General features: G+C 43.4%; 1 protein-coding gene across 5 annotated transcripts in view; it reads left to right on the forward strand.

Annotated features, from left to right (window-relative positions):
* LOC121271108 (transcription factor Dp-2-like) overlaps nt 1–25505 on the forward strand; it is a 219169-nt gene that overhangs the window by 176504 nt on the left and 17160 nt on the right. For 4 of the 5 annotated variants that reach the window (XM_041176869.1, XM_041176889.1, XM_041176891.1 and 1 more), the window contains 2 exons: nt 10390–10552; nt 11973–12119. In XM_041176869.1, coding sequence (XP_041032803.1) covers nt 10390–10552; nt 11973–12119 — 310 coding nt within the window. The remainder of the gene's footprint in view (nt 1–10389; nt 10553–11972; nt 12120–25505) is intronic. The other variant, XM_041176876.1, reaches the window with a different exon arrangement.

Genomic DNA, 25505 nt, shown 5'->3' on the forward strand with positions numbered 1-25505 from the left:
CATATGTACAACTGGCCAGTTTTATGGGAATTGGAAAGAAGTGACAGTACTGTAGCGATTCTAATGTACCCTTTCATAACTTGATACTCTATATGTCTTTTTTAAATTGTCCTTTGTGGAGTGAAAGTACATTAAAAACAAATGAGGGGGTAAAAATCCATTTGCTTTATTAATATGCCAAGTTTGGATCAGTTCTGTTATGGCACAGTCAGTGGTAAATGCTGAGTTGTTGAAATCCCAAAGGGAGACTTGAAACAACTGCCACAACTGTTTTGCACTTTGTATAAATTTCAAAATGAGTGCCTTGAATTCAGTGATAATAAGACCACTGAGCCTTAAAGGTTTCTTACAAAATTAAATTAAACCTCTACTAATATAAGGAATGATTTTAAGCACACACATAAATCTACAAATTATGACTATGATCATTTCTAAATCCCCTAGTTCATCTAACTCCCAGTTAAACTTTCACTAAGGCAATGGTAAGACACATAGGGCAGAATTTTTAGCTTGGCGGTTGGGCACGCACCCCACCCACTCCAGCGTTAAATAAAGCGTGTTGACGTCAGCCGAGTGTGCCGACATCAACGCGCACTCTCGCGATATTTTGCTGGGCGGATGCACGATGGAGACGGAGGCGCGCCCGCCATTAATTAAGTGGCCAGTTAAGGCCCTTGAGACACCGATTGTCTCGGACTTTATGTAGCGCGTGCGATTTTTAGGCCGTCGCACGGGTGGACGGGCAGGCCACGGGTGGGAGAAGAGGGATCAGTGGCCTTGTCAAAGCGATTAGTGAGGAGTTTAGGATATCACTTGCTGCTGGTTGCTTCTGTGAACAGAACAGCTTCATTTCGCTTCAGAGCTGCATTCAGAGATTTTAGAGGCTTCGGTTCAGGACTCAACTGTTGTTTTCCAGGCCCCAGGAGGATTCACACTGCGTGAGGCCTTTCAGGTGTCAGACAGCTTTCCCTTACACTGGTAATGGGAATTGTGGTCTCCGCTGGAGGCACCTCCTCTGAGGAGGGAGAGAGGGCCAGATGGGGGAGGAGGCCAGGTGTCCCTATTCAGCTTCCAGCAGAGTGACCTGTGGCAGGCACAAGGGGTGCAGGGCCAACAGAAAGTCCAAGGCAGAAGGGGCCGCAGAGGCTACGCCAATATCCTGCTGCCAGGATTTATAGGCAGTGATGCAGCTACCTCAATAAGTCTTGAGGTGCAATGCCAAAGGAGGCTCTGTCTCTCCAGGGAGACGATGATCTCCATCTGTCGGAGGATTGGCCCTGAGATCAGCTTGACTGTTTGGGTGGACACCCTATGCAGTGGCGCTGAATGTCATGGTGGCCCTCAACTTCTATGCCTCCGGCTCTTTCCAGGGGTCAGTGGGGGATCTTTATGGAGTATCCCAATCAGCTGTCCACAGCTGAGTCAAACTGGTGACAGATGCTCTATTCAGGCGTGCATTGACTTCCATTCATTACCATACGGACAAGGCAAGGCAGGCAGAGCGAGCCAGAGGCTTCACAGTGCTGGGTTCCCCCATGTCCAGGGTGCCATCAACTGCACACATGTGGCCATCAAGGCGCCAGCAAGTGAGCCAGGCGCCTTCGTCAACAGGAAGGGATTCCATTCTATGAATGTGCAGATAGTGTGTGTGACCATAGGATGCAGATTCTGCAAGTGTGTGCAAGGTACCCTGCCAGCTCTCATGATGCTTACATCCTCAGGCACTCCCAGGTGCCAAGGCTCTTCAGTGTTCCAGCCTGGCTGGATGGCCGCTGGGTGACAAGCGCTATCCCCTCAAAAGGTGGCTCTTGACGCCTTTCTGCCACACAAGAGCAGAGGCCGAGCAGCAGTACAACAGGAGCCATGCCTCCACAAGGGCAGTGGTAGAGAGAACCATGGGTCTTCTCAAGATGTGCTTCCGATGCCTGGACCGTTCAGGGGGAGCACTTCAATACCCGCCAGATCATGTGTCACTGATCGTGGTTGCATGCTGCACTCTCCACAATCTGGCACTGATAAGGGGGGATGCAGTGGAGGAAGGGGATCTTGACTGCAGCTGCCCAGGCAACAGATGATGAGTCTAGTAGTGAGTCCGAGGCTGGGTACACTGAGGAGATTGCTGAGGGCGTAGACGCAGACCTGGGAAACCACAAGGAGGCAGGGACACCTGTGATGCTTTGATCCAACACTCCTTCAGCTGGACTACCAAATAAAAACCACCACCACATGCCAGGGCTGCAGGCTCCATACTTGATCCCTGACAGGATCAGTTACTTGGTCAAATGAAGCATACAGAGGCCAGTTGCACAAAATAACATCATTTACTTGTCAATGTGAAACGTTTCAGAAATTAACATTAACCGATGTTTTCCATCACACCACTAAAAAAAAGAAAAAAAATGGGGGAACCAAATATCACCAGTGATAAGGCCATGTGCTTAAGGAGGTTTAAGTTTTCACTTGCGGGTGGAACGTCTAGGTGCTCCCCCCTCACTGGCACCAGCATTGGAGACAGCCTGCTCACTCTGCTGTCTTGTTGGCGTTGATGACTTGGCGGGCGTCCTCTGACCCCTGGAGTCTGTGCTGGGAGGGAGTGGCCAGTGCCACGGCTGGCATCTCTCCAGTCACTGCAGCCTCATCAGATGCCACGGTCACTGGCAGAGGGGCGGAGGAGCTGCTGCCATCATCCCAAGTGCCCTGAAAGGAGCCTGCAGAAACGACGGGCAGCTCATGCGCCAACATCAGGTTGCTTTAAACCTCCCTACTCACCATTGATGGATGGGATACTGGGTGCCCAATCCATCTCCCACACTGACACTGACCAGCTGAGGTCATTACCGGTGTGAGGGCTTGTATGTCCGATTGCATCCCCAGGAACCCCTGATTGAGTCTTTGGAGGAGCCTCTCCATGGGAGTCGCCACTCTCTCCAAGGAGGATGCATTGCGCTCAGACATGAAGATAAACTCAATGCTTATGCTCCGCAGGGACTCCTCCACAATGGACACCATGGCATGCATTCCCTCAAGTATCTCCACCTGATCCTCTCGCACACCCTGCTGGACATCCAGCATCTGCTGCCTCATGGACTCCTCCATCGTCAGCCTTCGACTGAGCATCATCCTGGTCCCCAGCAGGCCTCCGACTGCCAGCGCCCTAAGCACTCTCTGCTTCCGCCTGCACCTCAAGCAAGTGTGAAGTGCCCTCACCAATATGCACTGAGATACTATATGGCGATCTTATGCCTACCAAAGTGCTGGTATCTGCACTGGTGCCTGCTTGACAGAGAGGGCCCATGCAGGTGCGTGCTGAGTATGGTGGTCCTCCAGGGTCAGGGGTGGGCCTTCAAGCTGCTCATAACAAACGACTGCTGGTGAGCCTAAAAGGGAGAAGAAGGACATGTCATTAGTTTAAGTTGAGAAACTATCACTGTGCATGCCTGGCATCCTGATGAGACAGAGATATGCATCACGGTGCCCTTGTCTTTCAATTATCAATGGGGATTCCAGGTTCAAAGCTTACATCAATATAGAGACTACACTGGAGTGGTAGCAAAAACCAACATTCTCACCTCAGTGCACTGCACTCTTACATTACTCTGGCACCCTAGCCTCACTGCAGCCGCTTGACCGAGGCACCTGTCCAGCTCCAGGGCTTCATGCTCATATCGCATGAGGATGAGGAGGTGTGAGAGTCCCCCTCCAGTCTGCGACCTCTCAGCCTTGTTATGAGATGTTTTCTCCTGAAAGGATAGAGGAGCTTTGATTAGTCCATTCTCTACCTGCAGCGCCATTGCAGCCTGAGGAACACCTCGGTTCGGCCGATTCGTGACCCTGGAGCTGCAAGGCACCCAGTCCAAACAGCCAGGGCTCACCCCCTTGGCCAACTCTTGTCTCATTGATATTTGCCACTCACGCTGTAACAGCTCTAGGGTCTATAGGGGGATCAGCAGCTTGTAATTGGCTCTGCAAAGTGACCCAAGCAAACACGGTACTTGCCCTTCCCGATCTCAGGAGAGTGTTGAAGCGCTTCCGCCACTGGGACCCTTCTGCGCCTCACCATGTCATGGCTGCTGACCCTGGATGCCACCTCCTCCCAGGCCTTTTTGATGAGGTGGGGTAGGGAGCCTCCTCCTCCCGTCCCCCGGGGACAAGGGTTTCTCTCCTCGCTGCCACCTCCTCCAGGAGGGCTGCGAAGCACTCATCCGTAAAACACGGGGCTGACTGCCCCACCGGCCTGCCGTGTCCACCCACTACAGTTTCCATCCACAACATTTCCACATCCTTTGGCGGCAGCCTTCCAGGTGCTTCCAAGGCACATTTGAATCGGCCGCCGGGTCGCTATTGGACCTGGCGTACATCGTGCATCCGCCTGCCCCTTCGCGTTATTTCCAGACTGCATATCATGCTGGGCAGGCCTTAATTGGCCTGCCTTTGTAAAATCGGGGAGCGCTGCCAATCGCGGGGGCGGTCGGCTTCCTAATCGCCCCCACCGATCCCCCCCGCCAAGGGTAAAATTCTGCCCATAGATAAGACCCAGGCAAAGAAACACGATACCCTGAACAATCCAAGCTGAAGGCTTTTCACACTTGTTAGATCTTAGAGTGCCTACCCTTACACGCAGCCTTTGCCCCTTCATACATATTTTCCCCTTTGAATGCAAAGTCCCATTGTTTCACTATGTCTTTAGACTTTACCCCTCTGATAATAAAAATCTCTCATAGAACCAATTTTACCAGTAATCTTTGGGAAAAATAAATGCACTTTCTGAACTTTTCTTGGCTAGGTGAAACATTTCACCCCTCCTTTGAATTCAGCTAGTCTGGTTTATTTAAAAATACAAATGTTCACTTTACACCAATGTCTACCTACTTAGCATTTCAAACCTAGTATAGCTGTTGTTCCATCAAAGACTTCGGACCAGCTGCTTGTAATTCAATTAAGTCTCACACACACAAACAGGCATAGACACAGACCCCAATATTACTCTACAACAAACTCCAGTAACATTATGAGAATTATTATATCTTCCTGACCGTTCTCACTGGAAAGGTAAACTAATAGTTCTAGTTACAGAGTGGTGTGACAATTTTTAGTGCATTTTAATATGCTTTTAAACAATTCAGCCATATAGCAAAGATCAAATCAGTGTTTTAATTTTTCCATAGAATGTGATTAACACTTTCGTGTTTTACTTATACTGCCCAGAAAGCAGGACAAGATTTCTGAGGGAGTAGTAAACTGTAGGTTAGAAATGCTTATGCGTAGTAGATCAAGAGAAGGTTTAATAACAGAGACATTTGTAATAGCAAGGAAGATGGTAAAAGAGTCTGTGCTACAAACTCAGAATCCTTTCCATTTATAAAAGTCGAGATAATGAATTATTTAGACGTGTAGCAGATGTGAAAATGAATAATGCTCTGTCGCAGAAAGTGAAAGTTTAAGTGTGTTCGGTAGATTGTTTAGGAAAGTGGATAGCACGCTATTATAATGGGAGGCAGGTCAGAATGTAGTGAATGTTCTTGTTGCTGCAGGCATAACAGAACAGTGAATTCTTCTTTCCTGGTTTTGGTATTATATCTGTCAGTGGTTTCAGTTTTTTCCAGGAGATCCTAATTTTCGTTGTAATTGGTGAGCTCTGATTTTAAATACCCATTCTGCAATGCATAAAAATGTGCTTCTAAAACATTTTCAAGGCAGAAAGTAACCAGAGACTTCCTTCCTCCTTAACTTGAGAGTACTTGTTATTCCATATTTGGTGCTATTACGTGTGTGCTAATATGCCCTGAAGAAAAATCAGAAGGTGTATATAAGGTTAGGTTGCCTTGGCAGCCAAGGCCCTTTTATCTTGAACGTAATTATTCAGACAATGTGATCTGATTTCTCACCATTTGAGGTTAACAAAAAAAAAATCAACTAATTGCACCTCTGTTTGCTATTACACAAAAGTGGATCTGTTTCTCTTTGTAGGAAACAATGTGGGAGTAAGGTTCTTTATAAATTGTGGGCCATGACGTAAATTACTGTCAGTTTGTTCGTTCTGTTTTGTACAGCTACAGTCTGTGAAGTGCGTTGGCACATTTGCTTATAACCTGACATGCATATATAAAGAATCCATCAGTGCCAGCTGAATGGGGAAAAATCAGTGCTTTTTAACTGTTTGTTTATATCAAAAGCACGGAGTTTTATTTGATTTACTGTACGCCACAACTAGTGAATACTATTGTTATTTAGTAAGGGTTTGCTAGATTAATTTAACTTGTTACAAAACGTCAAGTAAACGACAAAAGAGGAAGTGTAACAGTGGATAGAAGGCTGGCTGATTGACATAAACCAAAAGAACAAGTTTTGGTAAAAAGCAAGTTTAACGATAAAATCTTTAAGAAAGCCAAACAGGTTAGCAGAATGGGGAGACTGGTGACAAAGCTAACTGAATGCAGACAGATAGGTTGCAGTGCATTTTTAAAGGAATAACCTACTTTTATGTAATGCCTTTCAAATTCTCAGGTCATTCCAAGTATTTCACAGCCAGTGAAATTCTTTTGAAGTGTGGGCAAATGCAGCAGTCAGTTAGGAAATGGACAACGGAAGAAACGAGAATAGTGCCACAGGGCTGAATTTTATGTTCCTGATGCAGGTCCTGCCTACCAGTTGGGGAACCAGTGGGAGACTTAGGTCACTTTGGGGGGGGGGAGAGGCCTGACTGAATTAAGTTAAGTGGTCAGCGTCAGGCTTTCATTGGGATTTAGGAGCCCGGCAAAGGGAAGGGTGGGCGGGGAGGGGGGTGTCAGATGCAAGGGCAGCAGAGTGGCTCTCAGCCACCAATTCCTAGATTGGCTACTGAGTGCCTTTGCAAGAGGGATCCCACTGGTTGGTCGCTACAAGGTTTGCTGGGCAACCTTCAGGAGATTAGAGCCATAGAGGTCTGCAGCACAGAAAAAGGCCCTTCAGCCCATCAAGTCTGTGCCGGTCAAACAAGTACCTAACTATTCTAATCCCATTTTCCAGCACTAGACCCATAGCCTTGTATGCCATGGCATCATAAGTGCACATCCAAATACTTATTAAATGTTATGAGGATTTCTGCCTCTACCACCCTTTCAGGCATTGAGTTCCAGATTCTCACCACCCTTTGGGTGAAAAAATTCTTCCTCACAACCCCTCTAAACCTCCTGCCCCTTACCTTAAATCTATGCCCCCGGTTATTGATCCCTCCATCAAGGGGAAAAGTTCCTCCCTGTCTACCCTGTCTGTGCCCCTCATAATTTTCTACACCTCAATCATGTCCCCCCTCAATCTCCTATGGTCCAGGGAAAATAACCCCAGCCTATCCAATCTCTCCTCATAACTAAAACTCTCCAGCCCAGGCAACATCCTGGTAAATCTCCTCTGCACTCTCTCTGGTGCAATCACATCCTTCCTATAATGGGGATTCCAGAACTGCATGCAATACTCTCTAGCTTTGGCCTAACCAGCATTTTATACAATTCCAGCACAACATCCCTGCTCTTATATTCTATGCCTCGGTTAATAAAGGCAAGTATCCCAGAAGCCTTCTTAACCACCTTACCTACCCCTCCCGCTACCTTAAGGGACTGGTGGACATGCATACCAAGGTCCCTCTGATCTTTGGTACTTCCCAGGGCCCTACCATTCATCGTGTATTCCCACGCCTTGTTTGCCCTGCCCAACACCTCCCACTTATCCAGATTAAATTCCATTTGCCACTGATCAGCCCATCTGACCAGCCCGTCTATATCCTCCTGTAATCTAAGGCTATCCTCCTCACTATTTACTACCCCGCCAATTATCGTGTCATCCGCGATTTACTAATCAATCCTCCTACATTCAAGTCTAAAATCGTTTATATATATATCACAAACAGCAAGGGACCCAACACCAATCTCTGTGAAACCCCACTGGACACAGGCATCCACAAAAACACCCCTCGACCATCACCCTCGCTTCCTGCCACTCAGCCAATTCTGGATCCAATTTGCCAAATTGCCTTGGACCCCATGGGCTCTTACTTTGTTATCAGTCTCCTATGCGGGGCCTTATCAAAAGCCTTGCTGAAGTCCAAGTAGGCTTCGTCAAATGCATTGCCCTCATCTACACACCTGGTCACCTCTTAGAAAAATTCAATCTAGTTGATCAGACATGACCTCCTCTTAATAAAACCCTGTCCTTGATTAATCCCTGCCTCTCCAGGTATAGATTACTTCTGTCCCTCAGAATTGCTTCCAATAGTTTCCCCACCACTGAGGTTAGACTGACTGGCCTGTAGTTCCCTGGTTTATCCCTTCGTCCCTTCTTGAATAACGGTACCACAATGGCTGTCCTCCAGTCCTCTGGCACCTCTCCTGTGGCCAGAGAGGCATTGAAAATTATTGGCAGTGCCCCTGCTTTCTCCTCCCTTGCCTCGCTCAACAGCCTGGAATACATTTCACCCAAGCCTGGAGATTTATCTACTTTTAAGCCTGCCAGACCATCTAGAACCTCCTCCCTTTCTATGCTAATTTCTTTAATTATAACCAGTCCTTCTACCTGATTTCCATACCCACGTCATCCCTCTCACTTGTGAACACCAACACAAAGTATTCAATTTGAACCCAACCTACATCTTCTAGCTCCACACACAAATTACTCCTATGGTCTTTAATGGGCCCTGCTCTTTCCCTAGTTATCTTCTTACTCTTAATGTACTTGTAAAATAACTTTGGATTTTCCTTTATTTTACCTGGCAGTGTTTTTCCATGCCCCCTTTTTGCTCTCCATATTTCCTTTTTAGGTTCCCCCCTACACATTCTATATTCCTCTAGCTACACATTCTATATTCCTCTAGGGCTTCCGCTCTTTTGAGCCCTTTGTATATACCATAAGCCTCCCTTTTTCTCTTTATCCAACCCTGTATATCCCTCAACATCCAGGGTTCCCTGGATTTGTTGGTCCCACCCTTTATCTTTACTGGATTGTGTCGGCCCTGTACTTTCCCTATTTCCTTCTTGAATGAGTCCCACTGCTTTGACCCAGATTTACTTAAAAGTAACTGCTCCCAGTCCACTCTGGCCAAATCATATCTGATCTTATTAAAATCGGCCTTCCCCCAATTTAAAACTCTGATTCCTGGCCCATCCTTGTCCTTTTCCATAACAACCTTGAATCTAATTGAGTTATGATCACTATTTGCAAAATGCTCCCCCACTGATACCCCTATCACTTGCCCGGCTTCATTCCCTAAAATTAAATCGAGGACCTCTCTTGTGGGACTGTAACACTGTGATCTATATTATAAATGTCCTTCACTAACTGTAAATATTTTTTTGCAAATCTGTATTCAGATTTGCACAATGGTCCTGTTGGTGCTACTCTTATCCAATTGCAACCAGAGCATCTCCAGCAATGGCTTCTATTTCCACACCTGCGCTGTTACTTCTTAAAGATCTATCCTCGTCTCCCTCCTCTTCTGCATTAAAAGCTGCCTCTCAGCATTATTATCCAAAGATATGGTATCTGGTTCCACATGTACACCGACTACAATCACTTCTAGCTCTCCACTACCTCTTTCAACCTCTTCACTGCCTCAGCCTTTTTGTCCAACCTCCCAACCTGGGTGAGCTGTAATTTGCTCTGGTTAAACATCAGGAAGCCCAAAGCTGTTACCTTCAGCCCTTGCTGCACACTCCTTACCTTAACATCCCATTCCAATCTCTCTTGTGGGACCTCCTACGTACTGGCTTAAAAAGGTCTCCTGAATGCATTTTAAGAATTGTATGGGGGAGACCTATGTGAGTTTGGGACAAACCCTGAGCCACCACTAAATCCTGGTAAGCTCAGGAATAATGTCGTTTAAGTGGCTCGTTAATGAGCCTAATTACTCAGTGTCAGACAATGTCACCGCTGACTTAATAGGGGTCAGTTTTCCCACCAGCGGGAATAGGATGTGTGGCCTCCATTGCAATTATGCGAGCCTGCCTGCCACCTGACCCACATCAGCAAGCTCCATTAAATCCAGCCCATGGAATCTTTTTGCATCCGCTTGACCAGCACTTCAGTTTAACGTCTAATATGAAAAATGAGAATCCTGCATTGCCTATGTACTGCAGTTAAATGTCAGCTGAATCAAGGAATAGAAATAAAGGTTCAAAAAGGAAGAGAAGAAAGGTGTGGAGGAGTATTGAGACTAAGGTTGCAAATAGGTATTTCCTTGAAAATTTGAGTGCAGGTAATGCTAATAAAACAGGCAATAGTATTCTAAATATTATAAATAAGTTTTAAAACAAAAGTAAGGCTCTTGGCTTCACCTGACCTCTCTCAGTTGCGCAGATCCAAATAAATTGTAAAAAGCACCACGTAAACCAAATCTAACATCTGCTTATTTTTTTGTTTTAGCAAAAGAAGCAAAAAAGGAGAAAAGAATGGAAAGGGTCTACGACATTTTTCAATGAAAGTGTGTGAGAAGGTGCAGCGGAAAGGAACAACTTCGTACAATGAAGTGGCCGATGAGTTGGTGGCTGAGTTCAGTAATTCCAATAACCACATGTCCTCAGATTCTGTAAGTGGGATAATTCTTCATACCAAGTCAAATCCCATTATGATAATTCAGTTAATAATCTCTCATATAGGTGGTTCCTCCTTATTTCTTTAGCCTTCACATATGGAGACACTGTACCATTGAGAAATTCTGTAACCTTTAGTAACGTTTAATTTTATTCCTTCACGGGATGTGGGTGTTGCTGGCAAGGCCGGCATTTATTTTCCATCCCCAATCACCCTTGAACTGAGTGGCTTGCCAGGTCATTTCAGAGGTCAGTTAAGAGTCAACCACATTGCTGTGGGTCTGGAGTCACATGTAGGCCAGACCAGGTAAGGATGGCAGATTTCCTTCCCTAAAGAACATTTGTGAACCTGATGGGTTTTTTATGATAATTGATGATAGTTTCATGATTGATTTCCATTACTGAGACTAGCTTTCAATTCCAGATTTTTTTATGAATTGAATTAAAAATTCTACCAGTTGCTATGGTAGGATTTGAATCCGTGGGTGAGCTGTAATTTGCTCTGGTTAAACATCAGGAAGCCCAAAGCCGTTACCTTCAGCCCTTGCCACACACTCCTTACCTTAACATCCCATTCCAACCCCTTCCTGGCTACTGATTGGGTTGAAGCTTGCAACCTTCGTCCCATTGACCCCATATCCTCTTCATCATAAAGAACACCTATTGCCAACTCTGAAACTTCACCCATGTCCTCACTTATCTCAGCCCACCTACCACATCTATGCTTTTCTCACTTCCAGACTTTACTATTCCAATCCTCCACTGGCCAGCCTCCATTAATTTAAGCTCATCCATAGCTCTCCAGCCTAAATTCCAAACTGCATGAAGTCATGCATCACCCCTGTGGTGGCTGACTTTCTTTGCGTGTTAGTCCATCAAAATCTTAATGTTAAAATTCTCATCCTGATGTTCAAATTTCTCGACAACCTCGCCCCTTCCTATTGTTGTGACCTCCTCCAGTCCTAGAACCCTGTGAAGAACTCTGCTGTCCTAAAATATAAGTGCAAATTATTGTTGTAACACGCATTGCAAGAACAGTTCGGTTCACTTTTGATGATCTCCTACTATTGAACACCTTATCCCCTGAAGGCCCAGCTAAGAACAAAAGCTGACCATTTGGTATAACAGTCCAACCTCTCTAACAGAACAGTTCAACTAAAAACTTGGAGAGCCTTTTTTAGGGATCCTCCGTTCAGTTAAGTCAGATTAAAATAACAATAAAGTTGATCCTCAGATTTTCCATTAAATTGGAGGTTTAAAAGAGAAGTTACCATTTTTACGACATTGTTAGAAGTTGAGACCTGGGCCAGCACAATGAAATTTTGGAACTATATCATTTAGCGGTTTCAAAGCCATGAGTAGGCTTGAAGACATTTTCATCATGAGATTTGGTTTGTTTTGCATATCCTCTTTCAGCAGGCATACGATCAAAAGAATATTCGACGCCGTGTTTACGATGCACTTAACGTGCTGATGGCTATGAACATAATTTCTAAAGAGAAGAAAGAAATCCGATGGATTGGGCTTCCCACAAACTCTGCTCAGGAATTTCAGAATCTTGAGGTGAGGTTATCATAAATTGTGCTGAAACTTAAATTGAAATATTATCCTATGGTTTGAGCTTGCTAGCAACCTAGCAATCCAAAGCATTAAGAACCTAGACAGTTGAATCAGTCCAGGCTGAAAATTAGTTTAGGTTGTCCAAGAAAGGCATGTTTTATAGCTTGTTAACTTTTAGTAGACAATTTTTAACCTGATTTGTTTTTTTTTTTTTGCAGCTCACATTTTTTAGTGCCAACAGTGGCTCAGTGGATAGCACTCACCTCTGAGTCAGGAGCTCGTGGGTTCAAGTCCCACTCCAGAGATTTAAGCGCATAAACTAAGGCAGATACTCCAGTGCAGTACAAAAGGAGTGCTGCACTGTCCGAGGTGCTGTCTTTCAGATAAAATGTTAAACGGGGGGGTCATCTACCCTGTTGGGTGGATGTGAAGATTCTATGGCGCCGTTTCATAGAAGAACAGTTCTCCTAGCCAATATTTATTCCTCAACCAGCATCACTAGAACAGAGGATTTTGGAGATTTTTTGCTGTTTTGTGATATTATTGTATGCAAATCAGCTACTGTGTTTCCTATGTTACAGGAGTGATTACATTTTAGAGTACTTCTGGCTATAAAGTGATTTGGGCCATCCTGATGTCATGAAAGGCACAATATTAATACAAGTTCTTTAATCATTTCTTGCACTTTTGATGTTTCTTCATGTCCACAATGCTTGCTTATCTTTGTGTTAATTCCTTAGCTTTTGTCTTTTCCCCCTCCTATCCCACTTTTTATTTTTTTCTCTTTCTGGTTGATGTACATTATTCCACAGCCAGGAATCCAGGCTGCCTACATCCTGCCAAGCCAGTTACACTGTTGATCTTTAGTTAGCTGCTAAGGAAGTAATGGAGAATAGACTGGCTTGACTCCCTCTTTGACTCTTAACTTCGCTGTGTAAAGTGTCAGACCTTCACTTGCTTTGGCCTCTGATATCATTGCTGAAACAGAAACCTGCTTGTGTGGGAAATTGTAGGTTTAGTCCTGTACCTTACCATTCTATTGTACAGTTGGTTAGTATAAATTGTACTGTTTTACTAGGCTGCCTTTAGTGCCTCTCTTTAATTGTTAGCACCATATGTGCCGGAAAACATTTTGTTATGATATCTAATCACTTATGAACACTTAATAACTTAGATGAGGGAAGTGAATGTATTATCGCCAAATTTGCGGATGATACAAAAATAGGTGGGAAGGCAAGTGGTGAAGATGACACAAGGAGTCTACAGAGGGATATAGGTTAAATGAGTGGGCAAAAAAGTGGCAGATATAATGTGGGGTTATGCACTTTGGCAGGAAGAATAGAGGAGCTGAATATTACTTAAATGGAGAAAGATTGCAGAAGGCTGCAGCGCAGAGGGATTTGAGAGTGCTTGTGCATGAATCACAAAAAGCTAGCATACAAGTTCAACAGGTAATAGAGAAGGTAAATGGAATGTTGGCCTTTATTTCAAAGGGAATGGAGTATAAAAATAGAGAAGCCTTGCTAAAACTATTCAAGGCACTAGTTAGACCACACCTAGAATACTGTGAACAGTTTTGGTCCCCTTATCTAAGGAAAGATATACTGGCATTGAAGGCAGTCCTAGTGAAGGTTCACTGTGTTGATTCCAGGTATGGAGGGATTTTATTATGAGGAGAGGTTGAGTAGGTTGGGCCTGTACTCATTGGAGTTTAGAAGAATGAGAGGCAACCTTATTGAAACATATGAGATTCTTAGGGGGCTTGACAGAGTAGATGCTGAGAGGTTGTTTCCCCCTGTGTGAAAGTCTAGGATCAGAGGGCATAATCTCAGAGTAAGGGGTTGCCCATTTAAAACAGAGATGAGGAGGAATTTCTTCTCTGAGGGCAGTGGATCTGTGGAATTCTTTACCGTAGAGGGCTGTAGAAGCTGGGTCGTTAAGTATATTCAAGGCTGAGATGGACAGATTTTTAATCAGTAAGGGAATCAAAGGTTATGGGGTAAAGGCAGGAAAGTGGAGTTGAGGATTATCAGATCAACCATGATCTCATTGAATCGCACAGCAGAGTCGATGGGCCGGATGGCCTATTTCTGCTTCTGCGTCTTATGGTCTTATAGAAAGTACAAAATGGAAAAACATTCTGCAATCCATCTTGGTCCCAAAAACTAATACCTCTTAATTATCTGCACTCTCATACCTATTCAATTCTCCTTTAAATTTGTCATAGGAACAGGAGTCGGCCATTCAGCCCGTCAAGCCTGCTCCACCATTCAATTAGATCACGGCTGATCATCGACCTCAATGCCACTTTCCTGCATTATCCCCATATCCCTTGACGTCATTAATTTCCAGAAATCTATTAATTTTTGTCTTGAACATGCTCAATGATTGAGAATTCCAAAGATACACCATCCTCTGAGTGAAGAAATTCTTCCTCATCTTAGTCTTAAATGGCCTATCCTTTATCCTGAGATTATGTCCTCTGGCATTAGACTCATCAGCCAGGGGAAACATCTTATCTACATCTACCCTGTCATGCTCTGTAAGAATTTTGAGAGTTTCAATGAGGTCACCCATCGTTCTTCAAAATTCTAGGGAATACAGACCCAGTCTGCTCAATCTTTCTTCATACAACAATCGTGTCATCTCAGGATGAACCCCTGTTACACTCCCTTTATGGCAAGTATATCCTTCCTTAGGTAAGGAGACCAAAATTGTACACAATACTACAGGTGTGGTCTCACCAGGGCTCTATAAAACTGCAGCAAGACATTTTTAATCCTGTACTTAAATCCCCTTGCGATGAAGACCAACATACCATTTGTCTTCCTAATTGCATGCGGAGCTTGCATGCTAGTTTTTAGTGACTCATGAACAAGGACACCAGGTTCCTTTGGACATCCGCACTTCCCAACCTCTCACCATTTAAGAAATATTCTGCCTGTTTTTTTCTGCCAAAGTGAATAACTTCAGACTTATTCATATTATATTCCATCTGCCATGTTCTAGACCACTCACTTCACTTGTCCAAATCCTCTTGAAGCCTCCTTGCATCCTCCTCACAATTTACATTCCCACCCACTTTGGTGACATCAGCAAATTTGGAAATATTACAATTGGACCCCACATCGAAATCATTTCTGTAGATTGTAAAGGGCTTGGACCTAGCACTGATCTTGCAGTACCCCACTAGTAACGGCCTGCCATCCTGAGAATGATCCGTTTATTCCTACTATCTGCCTTTTGTATGCTAACCTATTCTCAGTCCATACTAGATATTTCCTCCATCCCATGTACTCTAATTTTACTTACTAACCTCCCGTGTGGAACCTTATCAGAAGCTTTCTGAAAATCCAAATACCCAACATCCATTGATTCTCCTTTATCTATGCTATAAGTAACATCCTCAAAAAACTCAAACAAGTTTATCAAACATGATTTCCCTTTCATAGATCCATGTTGACTCTGCCCAGTTTTACCATTCTTTTCTAAACATCCAGAGATAGAGAATCAACCATAATCATATTGAATGGTAGAGCAGGGCCAAATGACTTACTCCTGCATCTATTTTCTATGTTTCTAGATTCTAACATTTTCCCTACTACTGACATGGCCCGTTTTTATAGCACTAGCTGCCGTATGGTATGTTTACAGGTCCAATCTTTGAATGGATGAGTGGATGAATGTTTGAATGGATAGGTGGGTGAGGTTGGTGAGTGAATGAGGTGGTGGATGAGTGAGTGGGTAGTCGGGGGATAATCAGGTCGGGTTGGCGGGACATTCAGGTCGGGGGGGGTGGTTGGGTGGAGTCAGGTCTGATCGGGTCAGGTCAGGGGACGTAGTCAGTGGAGGGTAATAAAAGGGATCGGTTGTGGAGTTACTCAGGTGTTAGACTTGTCTAATATTTCCTGGATAACTATTCAAGTACCATGGAACTGCCTGAAATCTCTGACTTTAACTCTGAAGCAGAGACTTCCACTGAGTTTCTGTGGAGCTGGGAAATTGCCCTACGGAAGTTCAAACTTCCCAGGCAATTCCCATGTAGGTGGAATTGGAATTGGACTTCCTCAGGGCCCTGGCACGCATCTTCAGTTGTACATCCAGTCTCCAATGATCCAAAGATCGGAAGATTTGGCCCAATTTTTTAAAACTTTATTGCTTCCAACGTCACTGTTTGATTTTATGGAAAAGAAGGTGAACCTAACCATAATATTCCCTAAGAGCTGAACTATCCCATAACCTACAGTGATTGTAGAACACTTTCATTCTTGATCCAGATTTATGAGTAAGCTTTAATTTCATTCGCACAAAACTGACTTTTAACTTTGAGGTAGCAGCAGACCAAAAGGGATAATGGAAGGGCTCAATACTGCTAGATTAAAACTAAAGCATCAATGTATACTTAACGGCACAGAAGGAGGCCATTCGGCCCATTGTGTCTGCACTGACTGTCCAATGAGCATTGTGACCCAGTGCCATTGCCCTACCTTTCCCCCATACCCCTGCACTAATGTGACTAATAGTTTGAAATCACCCCAATGTAAATTTCTCATGCTGTACTAAGTTGGTTCATCAGAGCTAGCTGCTTCATTTTAATGCAAACAAACTGGCCTGCTCGTTAGAACTTATCCCAATGACAATTTACCATCATGATCTATTTACCTTATTAAGGCATTTCCATTCCCAATGATCCTCTCTTTTGTGGTACACCAAATCCCCTGAATTAAACCCTGCCTCCGCTGATCTAATACAATGCCTCAGTGATTTACAGATTTTCTCTGATACCTCAGCCTTGACAAAAGCCTGGCTCTTTGCATTCAGAGAGTTTAAATGTTCGCTCTGTTAGCAAACTCTTCTCCATTATTGATCAAAAACTTTGTTGGTGTCCCAAATCTAGTCCCTATTTATTCTGTCATAATTTTATCCATAGTAACTTTCTTGTTCTTACTATAAGTCTAGGGGAAATGCTAAATATCTTAGCTAGGTCGACATTATAAGACATTTCTGCCTTTATCCCGTACCTTTAATGAAGTAGTTACCATGGATCTGTAGTTAAGTACTGATGCAAGGCTTGCAGTATGACTTGGGTGCATCCTTTGATACTTGATTTCACAATTCTCACTAATCTTTTCTATTAGACTTGTATACTCCTCATCAACTACCCTTGCATCTTTTAGCAGAATTTTTAACTTGACAAATAGGGTGGGAAAATGGTCTACATAAGTTTAAGACTTTTTTTCTCTTATCCATTGCAACTGATGCCATGAATACCTGGCTAATACCATGAATACCTGGCTAATACCATGAATACTTGCCTAACACTCTTAAGAGATGTATCAGGTCTTGTTAAAGGGATACAATAGCGTCCTGACTAGGTAAACTGCTGATCAACCGATTTAAATAATTCCCTCATGGTGTCCTATGTCAAGTTTCCTTTGTGCCTTTTCATGGAAGGTTTACGCAACGGAATAGGTATTTCACCAGATACCACATCCAAACTTATCAAATGGCTTACTCCAGCTATTTTGCATGAAATTACCACTCTCAAGTGACCACAAGGTGTTGCCACCACCAAACCTAAAGCAAGTAGTATATTTATATCCCTTAACCTTGCATCAGTCGTCCCACATAGTGAGTTAAGGTGACAGTTTAACCAATCTAGTCCACATATCGTTGCAGTACATGTACTATCCAAGACCACACAAGTAAAGGAGTCTGTGACTCATACATTCAACACATTTTTAAAATTACTTGTGACCATATAATTAGTTCAGATTCACCATTATCTTCATCCCCTTCCTCAGAACTATTTTCTTCATGTGTCACTTCAAAGAACCTGGACACAGCAAAGGAGGACCAAAGGATAGATTAAGAAGGCAAAAATAGAGTACGAAAGTAAACTTGTGGGGAACATAGAAACTGACTGGAGAAGTTTCTATAGGTATGTGAAGAGAAAAAGATTGGTGAAGACAAATGTAGGTCCCTTTCAGTCAGAAACGGGAATTTATAATGGGGAACAAAGAAATGGCTGACCAACTAAATACATACTTTGGTTCTGTCTTCACAAAGGAGGACACTAATAACATACCAGAAATGTTGGGGTACACAAGGTTTAGTGAGAGGGAGGAGCTGAAAGAAATCAGTATTAGTAGAGAAATGGTGTTGGGGAAATTGATGGGATTGAAGGCCGATAAGTCCCCCGGGGCCTGATAACCTACATCCCAGAGTACTTAAGGAAGTGGTCCTGGAAATAGTGGATGGATTGGTGGTCATCTTCTGAGATTCTACAGACTCTGGATCAGTTCCTACAGATTGGAGGGTAGCTAATGTAACCCCACTATTTAAAAAGGAAGGTAGAGAGAAAACAGGGAATTATAGACCAATCAGCCCTGATGTCAGTAGTGGGGAAAATTCTAGAGTCAATTATAAAAGATTTAATAGCTGAGCACTTGGAAAACAGTGGCAGAATCAGACAGTCAAAGTGGATTTACGAAAGGGCAATCACGCTTGACAAATGTACTGGAATTTTTCGAGGATGTAACCAGTGGAGTTGATGAGGGGGAGCCAGTGGATGTGGTTTATTTGGACTTTCAGAAGGCTTTGGACAAAGTCCCACATAAGAGATTAGTTTGTAAAATTAAAGCACATGGGATTGGAGGTAGTGTAGTGAGATGGATAGAAAACTGGTTGGCAGACAAGAAACAAAGAGTAGGGATAAACGGGTCTTTTTCCAAATGGCAGGCATTGACTAGTGGGGTACCGCAGGGACCCCAGTTATTCACAATATATATTAATGATTTAGATGAGGGAACTAAATGTAATATCTCCAAATTTGCAGATGACACAAAGCTGGGTGGGAGGATGAGCTGTGAGGAGGATGCAGGGATGCTTCAGTATGATTTGGACAAGCTGAGTGAGTGGGCAAATGCATGGCAGTTGCAGTATAACTTGGATAACTGTGAGGTTATCCACTTTGGTGGCAAAAACAGGAGGGCAGATTATTATCTGAATGGTTATAAGTTGAGAGAGGGGAATGTGCAATGAGACCTGGGTGTCCTCATACACCAGTCGCTGAAGGTAAGCATGCAGGTGCAGCAGGCGGTAAAGAAGGCAATTGGTATGTTGGCCTTCATAGCGAGAAGATTTGAGTACAGGAGCAGGGATGTTTTGCTGCAATTATACAGGGCCTTGGTGAGATCACATCTGGAATATTGTGTGCAGTTTTGGTCTCCTATCTGAGGAAGGATGTTCTTGCTATAGAGGGAGTGCAGCGAAGGTTTACCAGACTGATTCCTGGGATGGCGGGACTGAGATACGAGGAGAGGTTGAGTCAGGTAGGATTACATTCGCTGGAGCTGAAAAGAACGAGGGGGGATCTCATTGAAACCTATAAAATTCGAACAGGACCAGACAGGGTAGATGCAGGAAGCTTGGGGGAGTCCAGAACCGGGGAGTCAGTCTGAGGATATAGGGTAGACCATTTAGGACTGAGATGAGGAGAAATTTCTTCACCCAGAGAGCGGTGAGCCTGTAGAATTCACTGCCACAGAAAGTAGTTGAGGAGAAAACATTGTATGTTTTCAAGAAGGAGTTAGATATAGCTCTTGGGGCAAAAAGGATCAAAGGATATGGAGAGAAAGCAGGAGCAGGCTATCGAGTTGGATGGTCAGCCATGATCATGATGAATGGCAGAGCAGGCTCGAAGGGCCGAATGGCCTACTACTGCTCCTAGTTTCTATGTTTACTCTGAACAACTCGCCGCGTATTGATAGAGTCACCTGAAGCAGCTATTCATTCGTCCGTGGACATTTCTGGAATTCATTCACCTATTTTTACTGTTCCAATTTAATCTTCTGCTGACATAGCCTCATTTCCTATACATGCTTTCATCTGTGTGTCTTTAATCCTTACATTCCATTGGCCCTTGTGCCCAATATTTGGAATATTTTGAAACCAGGTAGCAATCTAGTCTTCTATTCTTTGTGTCAGAGTGAAGTGCCTCATTTTTCCAGTGAAGGCTGAAGGAAAAGACTGAAGCCTGTTTCCCGGGAAGTTATTTAAGGCAACAGGCATATGACCCAACAGTGTCTCTTTCTCTGCGAACTGAATGCCAGTTAGGAATACTTGCCTTGTTATATGAGATATCTTACCACAATCCAGTAATTTAAATGCTAGTACAAATCCAGGAATCTGCAATGTGAACTTTGTCAACCTTTTGTACAATCGTTAAAGTCCATGATAAACTCTTCAATTAATTACTATCCTCTTTCCAAAAGTTATCAAATTCTGACCAGGTCTCCTAGTATTAAAAAGGTTATCTTTTCTTGTACATTTCATCCAGAAATTCTATTAGGGAGTTCAGACCTTCTTCACTATGCAGCCAAGTGGCATCCATTGCAGAAATTACCTTATTTTTGATTTTACTTCATATAGGAAGTGAGAGTGCCAAGACTATGCCTTGCTTTCTCTTTGAGTAGTAATCCCTGCCCGTATATCAGTCTCTTTCTTCCACTACTTATATGATTCAAACTCCAAGAACATTAAAGGGTAATCATACCTCAATGATTTAAACTTGCCTTTTGTCATTTTTCACAATGGCCACTAGAATTTTAGTTGCATCTTTTGGCAACCATCCTCTCCTCCCATGTTAAAACTCAGGTAGCTAGGTAGTGAAGGATAGAACACTGGAGTCTGTAAATATACTTTATTTACAGAGGCATACATTTCATATTGTGTACCTGCAACCAACAACATAGTCTTAGCCTGCTTATATATATATAAATATATGAGCACAGGTGAATCTTTAATTGATACCCACCACCTGAATACAATTATCACAACATTGATATACAATTAACACCAACCACATGCATCCTATGTCAGCTATAAACATTTGGCTGCACTGTCTGCTTAATTTAGGCTTGAAACTATCGGTCAACTTTTGCTGGTTTTTCTAATTTGGATGCATGAAAAGAATATTCTGAGTGCACTGAATCTGAAACAAGTGGGAGAAAAAATTCAGCCAGGAAATATAATGAAAGGAAAATAAACCAAGAAAGATAAAATAAAGAGAAAGCATGTACTTCACACATAAGATATCAATATCCACCACTGCGTTTCACTGAAATCTAGGCAAAGTCCTGGGCGACAGAATCATATTGATTTTTGGGGATGGACTTTCTTTCCCATTCCTGACTCGAGCTATATTTTTCCTGTCAGCTTGGGAAAATTGGTATCATCAACTCTACTTAGCTGCCTCACATGGCAGTTCTAATGCTTAGAGACAGGAATGCGGAATGAGTGTAGCTTCAATTCTCATTCGAGCAGGGACAGGTGAGGCCCGCAATGAGATTTGAAGCAGGATATAATTTCTAACTTGACGCATGGGCAGTTGAAAATCATCTGATGTCAGCAAAGATTGGGGTGTCAGGTTTTCTGTGCTGGATGGGATTTATATGGAAGAATGCTGGACAAGTTGGAGTTCAAGAAACTAGTAAGGAGACCCTTAGGAAAAGTCAGGTCTGGATATGGCAAAGGCCTGGGTGAGAGTCTCCGGTGGTGAGAGTAAGATAGGGATGAACAAGGGAAATCTATCAGTTTCCCAGCAAAGCCAATATCCCATGAAAGTCAATTTTATTGTTTCTACTGCTGCCTTTGGTGAGATTGACTAACTTGGTGCAGAAGAGTGATTGAATCTGGGACTCTAAAGAGTGAGCAGTTTGTACAGATGCATGCCATTAAAAGCTTCCAATTCCTTTTCCTTTTTCCTCTGATTTGTAACTTTCTACCCCCCCCCCATTATCTACCGCGCACACACACACACACACACACACACACACACACACCCCCCCCCCCCGCCCCACCTTTCAGTACAAATCATATTTTCATATTGCACAAATAAAGAAAATGGTTAAGTAGTAAACATATAGAGGCTGCTCTTGAATAAGAATATCGTACTTAAAAACAGCAAGTTACAATCAAAAAATTAATACAAATACCAAGCACACTTTGAAAGGGTACATTAGAAATGTGCCCGAGCAATTGTTAATTATCATTTTAACAACTTGCTTCCCCTAAGTACATGTTACACGAATGCACTGCAGCTCTTGGTGCACCATTGAGTGTGGGAAGGAATCTATAGCTGGCAAACAAAAAAGAGCAGTGTTAGCAATTAAAAATGGATTCTGAATAAAATCAGCAAATCTAAATAAGACACAGAAAAGTCTGAAGTGTGGGAATTGTCATTGAAATGTGTTGGCTGCATCACTTCTAATGTTCTTTTAAAAACTAACTGGAAAGGAAGACCCAGCAGAGCAGCACTTAAACTCTATTACTGTGTGGATTCAACCTTTGTTGTACTTTCTAGTGCACGTTCCGTTAATTCAAATCCTGGTTCTCTAATGGAAAAGTTTCACTTGTTGAGGATAGTTGAGAGCATTATCTTGAAGATAGCATTAAATAGATTATCTGTGTTAATATTGTGTTAACAAATCATGGCAAAACCTTTAAAGCCAACAGCGTAGTGGCAGTGGCATGTCTATCATCTACCTCCACTGGTATTTCACCAACGGCAGAGGAGGCATTGGACAGCCTGCCTGGCCTTGGGCCAATTGGGGCCTTTAAGTGGCCAATTAATGGCTACTTAAGGCCCTCCTCCTACCACGAGGGTGCCCATGCCATGTAGTGAATGGCAGCCTTTTTGCAGGCTGAGGCAAAACATGCCTAAGTCTCATTTCTTGTTGCCCATTGATTGTGAGGTGAGCCAGATTAAAATAGCAGTATCTGATCTACTTGGATAATTCCCTTTAAGTTGCCTCCATATTATAGCATAGGTCTAACTTCTGAATATCATTACATTACAGTTTCTTTTAGCAGCCTTACCAAGCAAGATTGTGCAACTAGTGCCAAGCTTTAGGCAGTTCTTTGCCTACTGGGGCTGGTTCTGTGCCAAAGCCATTTCATTAAGTTAATGAAACAGCTCTTACAGCTGTTGTTGAGAGGGGACTTCCATTGCATCTTAGACTAAGCAGCTCTCACGTGTAGAGACGCAGAAGGCAGTCAAGGCGCTCCATTCTCTCCTCACCTCTCCTGTTCACTGTATCAATCAGGACTAAATTCAAACTGAGGGCAATGGGATAATATTGAACTGATCCAAACCAGGGGTTCTCAACCTTTTTACTTCTGAGATCCCTGTCCCGTGTTATTTTAAAAAAAAAATCACAGGCACCCTATAACAAAGCAAAAATTGTTTTTTTTGGATTTGTTGCTGGTGTTTTTTTTTTCAAATCACTCCCTGGCCTCACCCCTTCCTAACAAAAACAGAAAATGCTGGAAAAACTCAGCATCTGTGGAGAGAGAAATAGAGTTGACGTTTCAAGTCCATATGACCTTTCTTCAGAGGTGCCTATATCAATATCACCCCTCCCTATATCAATAGCCACCTCCAACATGACAACCATCTGAGATCTTTGCACTCCAATTTTGGCCTCTTGCACATCCTAGATTATTATCATTTTGTTATTCCCAACCATTCCTTTAATTGGCTAGTCCAAAAGCTCTGGAATTCCCTCCCTATAACTCTCTGTTTCTTTGATGTTTTCTTCTCCTTTATAACTCTCCTAAAAACCTATCTCTTCAATTAATGTTGCTGGATGGAGAGACATGTTGCCAAAACTTTTTGTCTTGCACTGATTAGACAAATGCAAGAATGCGAAATTTCAAACGATCACAATTTACGCTACAGGAGAAAAGGGTGTTGATTGGTTGGCAAGTCAACTCGGGCTGTGGCGTTACCATAGTGAAAGCAACAGGGAGCTCCCCAAGCTCCCAGGTAATTCAGAAATGGCGCAGGTTTGAACATATTCCTTTGTTTTCAGAGAACGGGACCCTGCTTATGAAAGCATCTCACTTCTAGAAAGCATAAATGAGCCACGTTACGAGCTCAACTAATGATCTTAAATTAGTTGTTAGTGTAGCTATTGGCGCACTCAGGATTGTTCAGCAATTGCTGCCCAATTGCAGAATCACATCTAACTGGATGTCTGGTGTGATGCCACCCTTGCTTAACCTTTTCTCCTATAGCATGAATTATTGTGATCGTTTGAAATTTGTCATTCTTGCATTTGTCCTGATGAGTGCAAGAAGTAAAGCTTTAGCAATATGTCTCTCTTTTCAGCAATATTCAAGTTCTTCAATTAACATTTGGGTTACCAGTGCTGAAATCTCCTCATGCGGCTCAGTGTCAAATCGTGTTTGAATAATGCTATTTACTATAAGAAAGGCACCAAATAAATGCGAGCTGTTGTTTTTGAGGTTGCAGGCAATCCTGAGATTCTGTATTCGGTGTGAGAGAAGGTTAGCTTGGTGGCAACAGCAAAAATACCCCCAAATAGACAAAGCAATTGGTCTAAAATTGTGATTTATTCAGCAGATATCATAGGTTATTTTTTTGGAGAGTTTTGCGTAACTTTTCACTGAATTGACGCACAATACTATCCCTCACTTTCAGAAATGTCAGCCTCTTTTTTTGCTACATCTGTTTCTGCAACTCTGAAACTTTCTCCTCAATAGAATTAAAATTTTCTTGAATTTCTCAAATATTTTTGTCTGTTTTTTTTTATTTACGAACTTGCCCTTTTCTTCCCTGAGATCTCACTGACTTTTTCTCAGTGAGAATCCGGTAATCCCGAATAATAAGTGATCTGACCGATCCAATTTCCCAGGAGTACCTTAACAGAAACCTGGGGCAGCATCTTACCTATGTCGGGGGTGCTGTGCAGGAGCGGGCGGGGGGCGGGCATGGAGTCAAGTCGCTGCCCGCGATCGGCTGCGTGCTGCCATTTTTGGCCCGCCCAGTGTAACACGCGGCCAATAACAACCTGTGTCAGCGGGGTGGGGAAGGAGGGAGAGTCGGGGCCTGTGCTCTTTCACACATATGTATGAGGGAGCACAGCAATCTCCTTGAGGCACGTAGCTGCCTCAACGAGATTAAGTTGATATTAAAATAATTTTAAAAAGCATTTAAAAAGATATTTAAACATGTTCCCTCATGTGCCTGCGTCACATGAGACGGGGGCACGTGCTTATATTTCGGGAAAATTTTTTTATTCGTTTAATAAAACCTTCAGGAAATCTCATCCCGCCCATGGATGAGGTTTCCTGAAAAATGCAAAGGCCGCTTGGGCTCTTTGCCTGCACCCCCCCCCCCCCACCGCCAACCTTAAGGTTGGACGGGCAACATTGTTAATAAGCTTAATTACTTTTTCAATGGCAGTTTGGCGGGTGCGCAGCCCACCTCCGGCGCATGCCCGCCGAACAAAATATCTAAATGACGTCGGGGCGCCCGCCCAATGTCATTGCGCTTCGGGCCCGCCCCTGCATTCTGACGGC

The sequence above is a fragment of the Carcharodon carcharias genome, chromosome 2 (assembly GCF_017639515.1).
Source record: "Carcharodon carcharias isolate sCarCar2 chromosome 2, sCarCar2.pri, whole genome shotgun sequence".
NCBI classification, from domain to species: Eukaryota; Metazoa; Chordata; class Chondrichthyes; order Lamniformes; family Lamnidae; genus Carcharodon; species Carcharodon carcharias.